Source organism: Microtus pennsylvanicus, chromosome 11, assembly GCF_037038515.1.
Source record: "Microtus pennsylvanicus isolate mMicPen1 chromosome 11, mMicPen1.hap1, whole genome shotgun sequence".
Taxonomy (NCBI): Eukaryota; Metazoa; Chordata; class Mammalia; order Rodentia; family Cricetidae; genus Microtus; species Microtus pennsylvanicus.
Window position 1 is genome coordinate 22,205,421 of NC_134589.1, and position 10,464 is coordinate 22,215,884.

A 10,464-nucleotide genomic window follows, 5' to 3' on the forward strand; every position below is an offset into this window, starting at 1 on the left:
GTCAAGGAACAGGATCTGTCTTTGTCAAGAGGGAATGAATGGGGAATTGGGGTGGTGGTCTCTGCCACCAGGGGGACTCTGAGAGGCTGTTATTTCCAGTGGTGTATAAAAATCTGGTGTGTGTGTGTGAATGATCACATGGAGGGAGGGATTTATCAGCATAATTCCAAAGGAGGCACTTTCAGAGAAGTTATTGAGTGGGGGCTCAAAGGGGTGTCATTCCTGCGGGTGTCACATTCTTGGAGGTCTTAAAGGGCCACGGTGATACTGTCATTCCGGAAGTCAGTGTTGTCTAAGCCTGTGTAGTGGGGGGCTGAGGAGTCAGAATGGGTTCGTTCTGTCTTGGAGTGGCCTGGGGTGGGGCAGCTGTGGGGAGGACTGGGGCCTCTGGCTCTTGGGAGGGGAGAGGTAGGGCCAGAGTCGCCAGGAATTGACCAATGGGGAGAGCGCCTATATTTGTGATACCCGCCCCTGCAACAACTCCATCCCCCTCCCGCCTGGGGCATAAAAAGCCCCAGGTGAGGGCCTTGCCACTCCTCTTGCGGTCAGCTGCTCTCAGGCCTGCGTCCCCTGTCGCTTCGCTAAAGTTTTCCTCTTCACCATGACTTCCTATAGCTATCGCCAGTCCTCAGCCACCTCTTCTTTCGGGGGAATGGGCGGAGGCTCGGTGCGCTTTGGGTCAGGTGGTGTTTTCCGTGCACCCAGCATCCACGGGGGTTCAGGCGGCCGCGGTGTGTCCGTGTCCTCTACCCGTATCGTGACCTCGTCCTCCGGGAACTATGGCGGAGGCTATGGCGGAAGTTTCGGTGGGACTGTGGCTGTGTCCGATGGGCTGCTGGCTGGCAACGAAAAGGTCACCATGCAGAACCTCAACGATCGCCTCGCCTCCTACTTGGACAAGGTGCGCGCCCTGGAGCAAGCCAACGGCGAGCTGGAGGTGAAGATCCGCGACTGGTACCAGAAGCAGGGGCCCGGACCCTCCCGCGATTACAGCCACTACTTCAAGACCATCCAGGACTTGCGCGACAAGGTGGGCAGCGGCGGGGCCCTGGGAGGTGCACTTGCTGGGGTTGGGCGGGGAAGTGGTGGAAACTCAGCCCGCGGGCGGGCGAACCCGTTACAACTTCGTGGGAGAACCGGCAGGGTGGGGCAGAAAGGCTGGGCTGGACCCTGGAACTCGAGTGGAGGCGGGGTGGAAGAAGCCGAGACGGACAGGTAAGTGGGTGGGGCCTTCAGGGGTAGCCGAGACGGACAGGTAAGTGGGTGGGGCCTTCAGGGGTGGTGGGGAACCTGCTTGGAGAGAGGGTCAGGGATATCCAAAGAGAGAGCAATGCCACACAGTTGTGGGCTGCCCAGAGCTGGAGGCTGCTAGCCATAGCCTCGGCTGGGGACCGGGATATTAGCCTGTGGGATTCTTGGTTCATCTGAGCCAGCGACCCTCTTCAGGGAGTTTTCAGCATTCTTTTCCTGATAGTGCGCGTCTGGTTTTCTTCACGTCAGCCCTCCTCCCCCTCTTCTCCAGCCCAGAGGACCACCCAGGCTCACAAGGAGCTCTGGGAAGAATGGAAGAGCTGGGGGCTGCATAGATACTCCCTCCCCTCCCCCGTCTCAAAAAATTTCTAGTCAGGCATGGTAGCTCAGGCCTGTAATCCCAGCACCAGGGAGGTAGAGGCTAGAGCGGAGGTTTTCTACAGTTCTAATGTGAGACCTTTTAATACGCACTGTTCCTCATGTTGTGTTGACCCCCAACTATAAAATCACTTTTGTTGCTACTTCATAACTGTAATTTTACTACTGTTATGAACAGTAAATGTTGTAAATGTTGTGACCCACAGGTTGAGAATCACTGGGCTAGATAGAGGCTGAGTTCCTGGCTCAGCTACATGCTAACATGAGACAAGTCAGGGCTACGTGAATCTCCCTAATCCTCTCCCCCCACAAAAGCTCCAAACAAACAAACAGGAAAACCCCAACATGAAACAAAACAAGAGAAAAGAAAAATTAAAAAAAAAACTGTTTTAGCAAATGAGAGACAGGGAGGGGTTATGTGGACTCTCTCTTGAAGTACCAGGTACAGAGAAGGCAACCAGGTCTGTCTGAAACACAGGCCTGTAGGATGGGGCGTGGTCTTCCCTTCTAGGGAAGAGCTGAGCCCTGAAGAAATGTACCAGAGACCAGGGAAGTATTTAATAACAGCTCCCTCCCTGCTAGATATCCCATCATGCAGTTCTCTAGAGCATTTTCTAGCGCTGTGTGAACCCAGCATGGTGTTGGGCACTGATGCTAGAGATCCCAATCAAACAGCGAGAGTAGTGTTTTCTTTTTATTTTATTTTTTATTTATTCTTTGTGAGAGTAGTGTTTTTTTTAACAAAGCAGCAAACACCCTTTTTCTCCTGTCTTATCCCCTTTCACATGCCCACAGCAGATGTATCTGAAGGCAACTCATTTTTAAGTTTGAGACGGGGTTTCTCTGTGTAACAACCTTAGTTGTCCTGGAATTCACTCTGTAGACCAGGCTGGCCTTGAACTCACAGAGATTCTCCTGCCTCTGTCTCCCGAGTGCTGGGATTAGAGGCGTACGCCACCATGGCCAGCTAGAAGCAATTCTTACTCTGCTGTGGTCTCCTCTGATTTTCATATCCTGCTGTTTTCTCCAGCCATTGCCCTCTCCGTCCCCTCCCCAACCAATGTAGCTGTGGTGGCTTACACCTATAATCCCAGCACTAGGAAGCAGAGGCAGGAGGATGATGAGGCTAATGCCAGCTGAGCTACACAGTGAGACTCTGTTTGGAAAAGTCAAGCCAGATGAAACCAAATCAAACAAAACAAAACAAAACATAAAACAACAACAAATCCTGCGAATGATGTCACAATGAGTGGTCGTGACCTAATCTTTGAAAACACTGAGCCCAGGTATTTAAATCAGTGGAGACTTGGATGATTTGAATGAACCCTCAGATCAGAGAGTCTTCAGACTGGGGAAGCTCAGGATATCTAATTCTGTACCGGGGTGGTACCGGGGTGGTACCCATGTGGGAGTGAGACTGAGTGACTCTGAAGGGTAAGGTACCCAAGGTGCCTGGCACATTGTGGATGATCAATGAAAGATACCCCAACCCCAACCCCCTGGAAGGCAGAATATGCTTTGAGTGTGGGATATAGACAGGGATAAGAGACTATTCTTGGGCTGGAGAGATGGCTCAGCGGTTAAGAGCATTGCCTGCTCTTCCAAAGGTCCTGAGTTCAATTCCCAGCAACCACATGGTGGCTCACAACCATCTGTAATGAGGTCTGGTGCCCTCTTCTGGCCTTCAGGCATACACGCAGAAAGAATATTGTATACATAATAAATAAATAAATAAGTTTTTTTAAAAGAAAGAGATTCTCCTTCTCCTCCTCCTTCTCCTCCTCCTTCTCCTCCTCCTTCTCCTCCTCTTCCTCCTCCTCCTCCTCCTCCTCCTCCTCCTCCTCCTCCTCCTCCTCCTCCTTCTTCATTAAGACAGGGTTTTCTGAGTAGCCCTGGCTATCCTAGAGCTAGCTCTGTAAACCAGGCTGGCCTTGAACTCACAGCAATCCTTCTTCCTCTGCCTCCCAAGTGCTCGGGTTAAAGGTGTGCACCACTCCGCCCTGTGGGATAAGCGATTCTCAAGGCTTCACGGCTTCAGGTTTATAGGTCCCTTTCAGACCACTTCGAGTTTTACCTGCACAAGCCTTAGACATGTCTTTCTGGATTTGCCTCTTTGCCCGACTCCCTTCACCCAATTTCTTATGCAGTGTGTGCTCAGGGGCTGTGGACCAGCCTCCCAGAGAACAGGCTGGATGGTAGCGTTTAGGGAGTGTGACCCATTCATTCATTTCTCCCTCCTTCTCTGGGAAGAAAGTGGATAGGTAACACTGGTTTGTAAAACTGGTGCCAAATTCCGGCCTCCTCCCTTCCAGATTCTTGGTGCCACCATTGACAATTCCAAGATTGTCCTGCAGATTGATAATGCCCGTCTGGCTGCAGATGACTTCCGAACCAAGTAAGTATCCCTGCTTTGGGAGCTTCAGAAGCCAGGGTGGTGGGTTAGGAGCAACCCCAGGCCTTTATAGTGCTCAGTGCAGTGGATTTGAGTTGGATTGAAGCAAACCCCCACAGACTCCTAAACGCTGGGGATGTTGATGGAGACACAGAGCCAACACTAGTCTGACTGTAACTATTTCCTTTGAAAGGTTTGAGACCGAGCAGGCCTTGCGTCTGAGTGTGGAGGCCGACATCAATGGCCTGCGCCGGGTGCTAGACGAGCTGACCCTGGCCAGGACCGACCTGGAGATGCAGATTGAGGGCCTGAAGGAGGAACTGGCCTACCTGAAGAAGAACCATGAGGAGGTGGGTCGAGCGGGGCCTTCTGTCCACCATGTCCTAGAGCTGAGAGACATCATTATCTTGGACTCACTGGCCATGACCTCATTTCTTACATCATCAGACGAATGGCTTGTGACCATTCGTCTCACAGTCCCAGCCGGGCGTGATGACCATCACATTACTCTTCAGTGTTGGCTCCTAGATTGGCACCTCCAAAACAAACCCTTTCTGGCTCAGGGCCTGGGGGAGTGACCTGGTCCAGCTCCAGCATGTGTAGGTCTTGACATGCCCACTTCTATGGTGTCTTTACAGGAAATTAGTGCCCTGAGGAGCCAGGTGGGTGGCCAGGTCAGTGTGGAGGTGGATTCTGCTCCAGGCGTCGACCTAGCCAAGATCCTGAGTGACATGAGAAGTCAATATGAGGTCATGGCTGAGAAGAACCGGAAGGATGCTGAAGCCTTGTTCATCACTCGGGTATGCAGAGGATGGCGGTGTCCTGTAGGGTTGGTGAGAAAAGAGACCCTGACTCCCCCACGCAATGATAAGCCTTGTTGCTTATTTTTTCCTTGACCTGTCCTGTTACAGACCGAGGAGCTGACCAAGGAGGTCGCTGTCCACACTGAGCAGCTCCAGGTGAGCAAGACGGAAGTCACCGACCTTCGACGCACCCTCCAGGGTCTCGAGATTGAGCTGCAGTCCCAACTCAGCATGGTACGTGTGTCTCCACCCTACGGGCCACACGCTTGTGCCCTTTCAACCTCTGGTAGCTCGGCTGGTGACAGTACCTGTGTTCAGGAACCTGCCTCTGCTGACTCATGGCCCTTTTCCCTCCCCTCAGAAAGCCGCCCTGGAAGGCACGCTGGCAGAGACAGAGGCCCGCTACGGAGCCCAGCTGGCACAGATCCAGGGCGTGATCAGCAGCATCGAAGCCCAGTTGAGCGATGTGCGCGCTGACACCGAGCGCCAGAACCTCGAGTATCAGCAGCTCATGGACATCAAGTCGAGGCTGGAGCAGGAGATCGCCACTTACCGGAGCCTGCTTGAGGGACAGGAAGCCCACTACAACAACCTGCCCACCACCAAGGCCATCTGAGCCCATCCTGGGCTCCGGCCCTGCTGTCAGTGAGACTCCCCTGGGGAGGGGCATGACTTGTCAATAAAACTATTCTCCGGGGGGCAGAATGATGCTTTGCTTATTGCAGCCCATGGAGTGATGGGTCGTGTCTTGGCCCCTTGTTTTATCTGAACCACGACCACCTTGTCCCAGGATAGGGAGCAGGGGACAAGAGCACACTGCTATGGTGATGGTAATTCCCATTTGTACAGGTTTGTATCTAACCTGCTCTTTACAGCAGTCTCGCCTCCATTTAAGAGAGGTAGAGTAGGGCTTAGAGAGGCCCAGTGGTCGGTGCATACGTCAGTGCTACAATACATGGCAAAAGTGAGGTGTGTGTGTGTGTGTGTGTGTGTGACCAGAGGTTAACATTAGCTGTCTTGGGTTGAGATTGCAGATGTGCAACGCTGCACCTGCTTTCTTATTTACGTAGCGTGCGTAGGTGTGCACACACGAGCATGCCGCTGTGTGGATGTGAAGGTTAAGAGTCAGCTCTCTCCTTCCACCCACATGTGTTCTAGGGACATAACTCAGGTTGTCAGGTTCGGTGGGTGGTACTTGCCTTTACCCACAAAATCATCTTGTGGCCCCACATCAGCTTTCCAGGTGGGTGCTGGGCTTCCGAACTCGGATCCTCATGGTTGTGCAGTAAGTGACTCTGCTGCCAGACTCCTCACTCCAGCCTCACAAGCGTGATTGAAACAGGCTCAGACTTAGTTTTCTTTCTACTGTACTCCCTTGGGTTGGGATGTGTGCAAGAAATGAATGCAGACTGAACACCTACTACGGTCAGTTAATAGAAACAACCCCAGAGGTAGGATGAGTTGCGCTTTATATAGCAGGGAGTGAGCTCGGAGAAGCTAAACCTCTGGTTGAGGCCACACGCAGGCGATGCAATGCAATCAGAGCTAGCGTGAAAGCGGTCCAGTTCTCCGCCACTGTGAGCCTGGTGGTCTCCTAGCGCTAACATCATTTCTCCTAGCCTTGTTCCATGTGATGGCTCAGGATAGGGATCTCCCCAGGTGTTTTGTCCTGACACATTACTTAACCCACACTGGGACTTTGGGGTTTAGACACTGTTTAAAGCAAGGCTGGGGAGGGTGTCCTTGCTGGTGTAGGTCTGTGGGCAGGTACCAACACATTTCCTTACGCAGCAGCCCCGCATAAGCCCCTTAACACTCACCAACTCCTACCTGGGCCCAGAGCCTGGAATATGGGTCTGGGCTGTGACCTAGACCTCCCACCTGGGTCCCCAACCTGCCTTGTCTGGAACCCGCCCTGAGCTCACAAAGGAACAAAACTGTAGCTTCCTGGTTTAGCTCTGCCCCTGGGTAGGTATGGTGACCTTGTGGTTTACAGTTGAGTTGCCAAGAGCTGAGGCCAATTCAGGGTAAACAAGGGACCCATGAAACAAGGCCTTGGTTGCAGGGTGCCGGCTCTCAGGACAGTTGGCAGGGGCCTGTGGGGGAGCAACAACAAGTGAAAGACCCTTGTCTTACTCAGTACCCCATCTGAGGCCTTTTAGGAAAACACAGTTGAATGTTGGTTGCCCGTGCCTGAACAAGGCACTATATCTTTCTTTCCCCCATGGGTTTCCGTACCTTAGCTTTTTCCAAATCATAAGACTGATTATAAAAGTGTGGTCCCAGAGCCCCGCTCTCCCCTTTTCTGCCCACCCCTGTGCCCCCCTTCTCTGCCTTACAATACCCTCAGTCTCCTTCCATCACGTAAGTTCGCAGGAGGTTTTGGAACGGGTGGCAGAGGCCAGGCCGCACCCCGGCCTCAGATTGCCCCGAGATCCTTGTCCCTGCCTATGAAAGCTTCTCTTGTCAAAACAGAAACCCTCCCTGTGCCTCAGGGGACCCTGGAATGTGACTGTGGGGCGGGGTGCAGGCCCACACAGGTGTGGCAGGTGACTGGGTCACCAGCACAGGAGGATGCGGCTTGAGGTGTGGGACGAAGCCTTTCTTCGTGTGTGCAGAATGGAAAGGCTTTGCTCTTTCAGTCCCAGAGCTGTTTATGGGGAGCTCTGGGGCTGAGAGCGGAGCTGGGTCTTCCCATCGTGGGTATCATCAAGGCTATCCCAGTTTGCAACACATTTCCCATCAGTCGCCTTGCTCTGTTTATGCATCAGTCACGTCTAGGTATGGAGCTGTTTCCATTTCCCCGGCATAGATGGAAGCTCAGAAGGAGGCTAAACCATTGTACAGAGCCATACACCTGGTAGACATGGAAAGGCGGGACTCTAAGGCTAGAGGCTGATTATTCTAGCCCTGGAACTGATCTAGAGGGCAGGGAAGGTGGGATGAGAGCTAATGTGCTCACTATGCTGCCGGGCCCTGACAAACCATTTTGAACCACGATCCATGCTCAGAGAGGCCTCCGAGATAGACCCCGGGTGGGCAGCGTGACCTCATCTCAAGGAGGGAGGCCATGTTACAGAGACACCTGTTTGGCTACTGTGGGCAAAGACCAGAAACAGGCACCTATCTGCCCAGACTGCTGATGAAGACGCTCCTAACCTTACCCAGATATGTGTTTACAGTAGCTGTTGGGACTGAGATCAGGGCCTTCCTCCCTCCCTTCATTTCTTCCTTCCTTTCGTGTGTGCAAGCACGTGAAGGCCAGAGTTGTTCTCCAATCTCTTTCCATCTTGGTATTTGAGAGAGGGTGGTTCTCTGAGACAGGAGCTCACTGACAGGGCTGGACTGGCGGGCCAGTGAGCTTCAATGATCTACTTCTCCTTCTCCCATCCCCTGGGTTTATAACCCTGTGCTGGGGGCGGGGGGGGGGGATAAACCTTTAGCACCCTACCTGGCTCTTACATGGAGACTGGGGATCCTGCCTCAGATCTTCATACTTGCGTGGGGAATACTCTATTGGCTGAGCCATCTCTCCAGCCCCAAGATTAGAGGCTTTTGAATTAGGCCAGAGAAGAAGGCAGGTGTCACTCCTGACTTGGGCCAGAGAGTGTAAGGAAAGTCTCCCCAAGGGCTGCTAGCGGGGTGTAAGGGCGCAGAAGAGAGGCGGGCTGGAGTCCAGTTCTCCCTCACCCCGGGGGTGATGGAAGATTAATTGTTCTCTGTGTTAATTGCTGGGGCCGCCATGTCTGCCGAGGTTTTAATGAGCTCTGACTGATCTTGGTTTGATTATTTTTCTATGGAAGGAAAAGACAATATCCTCCCACCCATAAGACAATACTATACTGTCTGGGGCAGGCCCAGGATGCCTGGCTTGCTGTGAAGCTGCCGGGGAGCCCTCTACCTGAGGCCTGTAGCTCTTTTAACCCAGTTCAGATAACAGGAAAGTTTTCTGTATCTTGCTTGGGTGGGTGGGTGGGAGTGGAGTTATCAAAGGGCTGACATGATCCTGGTAATCCCCTCTTCAGGTGGGCGGTCCTGTGCTCACAGCGTCATCCCTTTGAGTCTTAATTTTGTTCCTTCTGAAACTCGGGCCACAGTTGTGCATTGTGTCATGGGATTAGAGGGGATTGTGGATACAAAAGTACTTTGTCAGTCCTGAAAGTCTGGGGCAGAAGTAGAGGATTATCCTGTTACAGCCAAAAGAAGGGTCATCTGATGGCTAGCTGGAGCGGCCAAGCCTGAGAACGCCCCAAGTCCGAGGAGGGTTCTCAGGAGGTTCAGGTGTCAGACTTGCCGCCGTCACTCTCCTCTGACGGATGACTTGGGGATTTGGCGGGGGGGTGGGCGGCAGGATGGGAATCTTGAGTCTCAGCATGTCCCATAAAAGTGTCCTATATCACAAAGAAGCTAAGCCTTAAAAAGCGACATGTGTTTCACAGGGGTCATTGATAGAAATGGGGTTTAAACACAGGCCCAAGGCGGGCCAGACCCCTATTCACCTTCCTGTATTGCAGTCCCCATGAGGAGCGGCACCACCCACAGTGCCATTGCCTTAGAGAAATAGCGCTATTGAACCGGTGGCAGAGGATCCTCCTGAGTGTGCGCCTGCCCTTTTCGGCCTCGGTATTCCATGGGACTCATTCCTTGGCTTCTGAGCTCTGATGCCTTCCACCTGCTTGCCAGTCCCCCCTGCCCCCGCCTTCCTCCCAGCACTTAGGCACGCAGAGCCTCTAACTCAGCCCCTCCCCAGTTGGCAGCAGTTGACAAGGCAAATGGGGGTTAATCTGGCCCTGCTAAGCAGGGACATGTCTCTTGCTGGAGAAGGCGGGGGCTTTCTGGAACTTGCCTGAGTCTTATCTGCAGGGGTTTGCCCCAACGCGTCTTGGGAGCAAGCAGAGGTTCGGTGACATGTGCAGTTGGCAGGTGACAGGATTATCAATCAGATTCCTGTCAACCTGAGCCTTCTGGGCTTTTGTCAACTAGCCAGGACCATGAGTTGGGGGGAACTGAAGAGGCAGGAGGGACTTCTGAGACTGGAGTGGTGGAAGGGATAGCGAGAGGAGAGAACATTCCCAGGCATCAGGGATGGGAAAGAGGGACGGGGACTGGCTTTTCTGGTCACCTTAGTGGGAGGTTGACTCGAGACCCTATCCTCAGGCTGCCCTGTGGTCACCTGCGTTCTCATTCCTAGCGACTTCCATGTCTTGAAGGCTCATGCACAGGGCCTTTGAGCAGGGAGTACAGAGCAGCGATGGGAGAAACTGAGAACAGGGAGCCGTCTACCTCAGGGTGAGGCTCACATGCTAGCTGTGGGGGACAGAGCTGACCCGGCTGCTCTAACGGGGTGGGACACGAGAGAATCTTGGGAGCTGTGCTATGCTGAGGATTTGCTTTTGCGGCTCTCTTCTTCCTGGATAAGAAATGAACCTGTAATCCATGTGTTAAAATGTGGCCTGGAGCAGAACCCCATTAATTCTGAATCATCTCTTTTGTTGCATTAAGGAAAAAAAAAAAAAGAAAAGAAAACTTCCCCACAAGTGAGCCTTGTGGAGGTGTGCAGGCAGCTGTGTTTGTCTGGAAGGCAGAGGAGTTGGCTCCACTCAGGGGGAGGAGGCGAGGCCCCCACCCCCTCCTAAGGGT

The 10,464-nt window shown here is 53.0% G+C and overlaps 1 protein-coding gene and 1 long non-coding RNA gene across 2 annotated transcripts; both read left to right on the forward strand.

Moving 5' to 3' along the window:
* The first annotated feature begins 520 nt into the window (after positions 1-520).
* Krt19 (keratin 19) lies at positions 521-5,529 on the forward strand. The gene is made up of 6 exons (XM_075990769.1): positions 521-1,030; positions 3,942-4,024; positions 4,215-4,371; positions 4,660-4,821; positions 4,933-5,058; positions 5,186-5,529. The coding sequence occupies exons 1-6, from the start codon at positions 602-604 to the stop codon at positions 5,438-5,440; spliced, it is 1,212 nt and encodes a 403-aa protein (XP_075846884.1). The 5' UTR covers positions 521-601; the 3' UTR covers positions 5,441-5,529.
* On the forward strand, positions 1,042-1,601 carry LOC142860051 (uncharacterized). The gene is made up of 2 exons (XR_012912287.1): positions 1,042-1,215; positions 1,256-1,601. It is a non-coding gene; the product is annotated as an uncharacterized LOC142860051 (long non-coding RNA).
* Positions 5,530-10,464: the final 4,935 nt, after the last annotated feature.

What these genes read in the sequence shown, in the direction of transcription:
- Krt19 (XM_075990769.1), top strand. Translation starts at nt 602, where the DNA reads ATGACTTCCTATAGCTATCGCCAGTCCTCAGCCACCTCTTCTTTCGGG. An exon ending in GCAGATGACTTCCGAACCAA is followed by an intron (nt 4,025 to 4,214) that starts GTAAGTATCCCT and finishes TTCCTTTGAAAG; the next exon opens with GTTTGAGACCGAGCAGGCCT. An exon ending in TGCAGTCCCAACTCAGCATG is followed by an intron (nt 5,059 to 5,185) that starts GTACGTGTGTCT and finishes CCCTCCCCTCAG; the next exon opens with AAAGCCGCCCTGGAAGGCAC.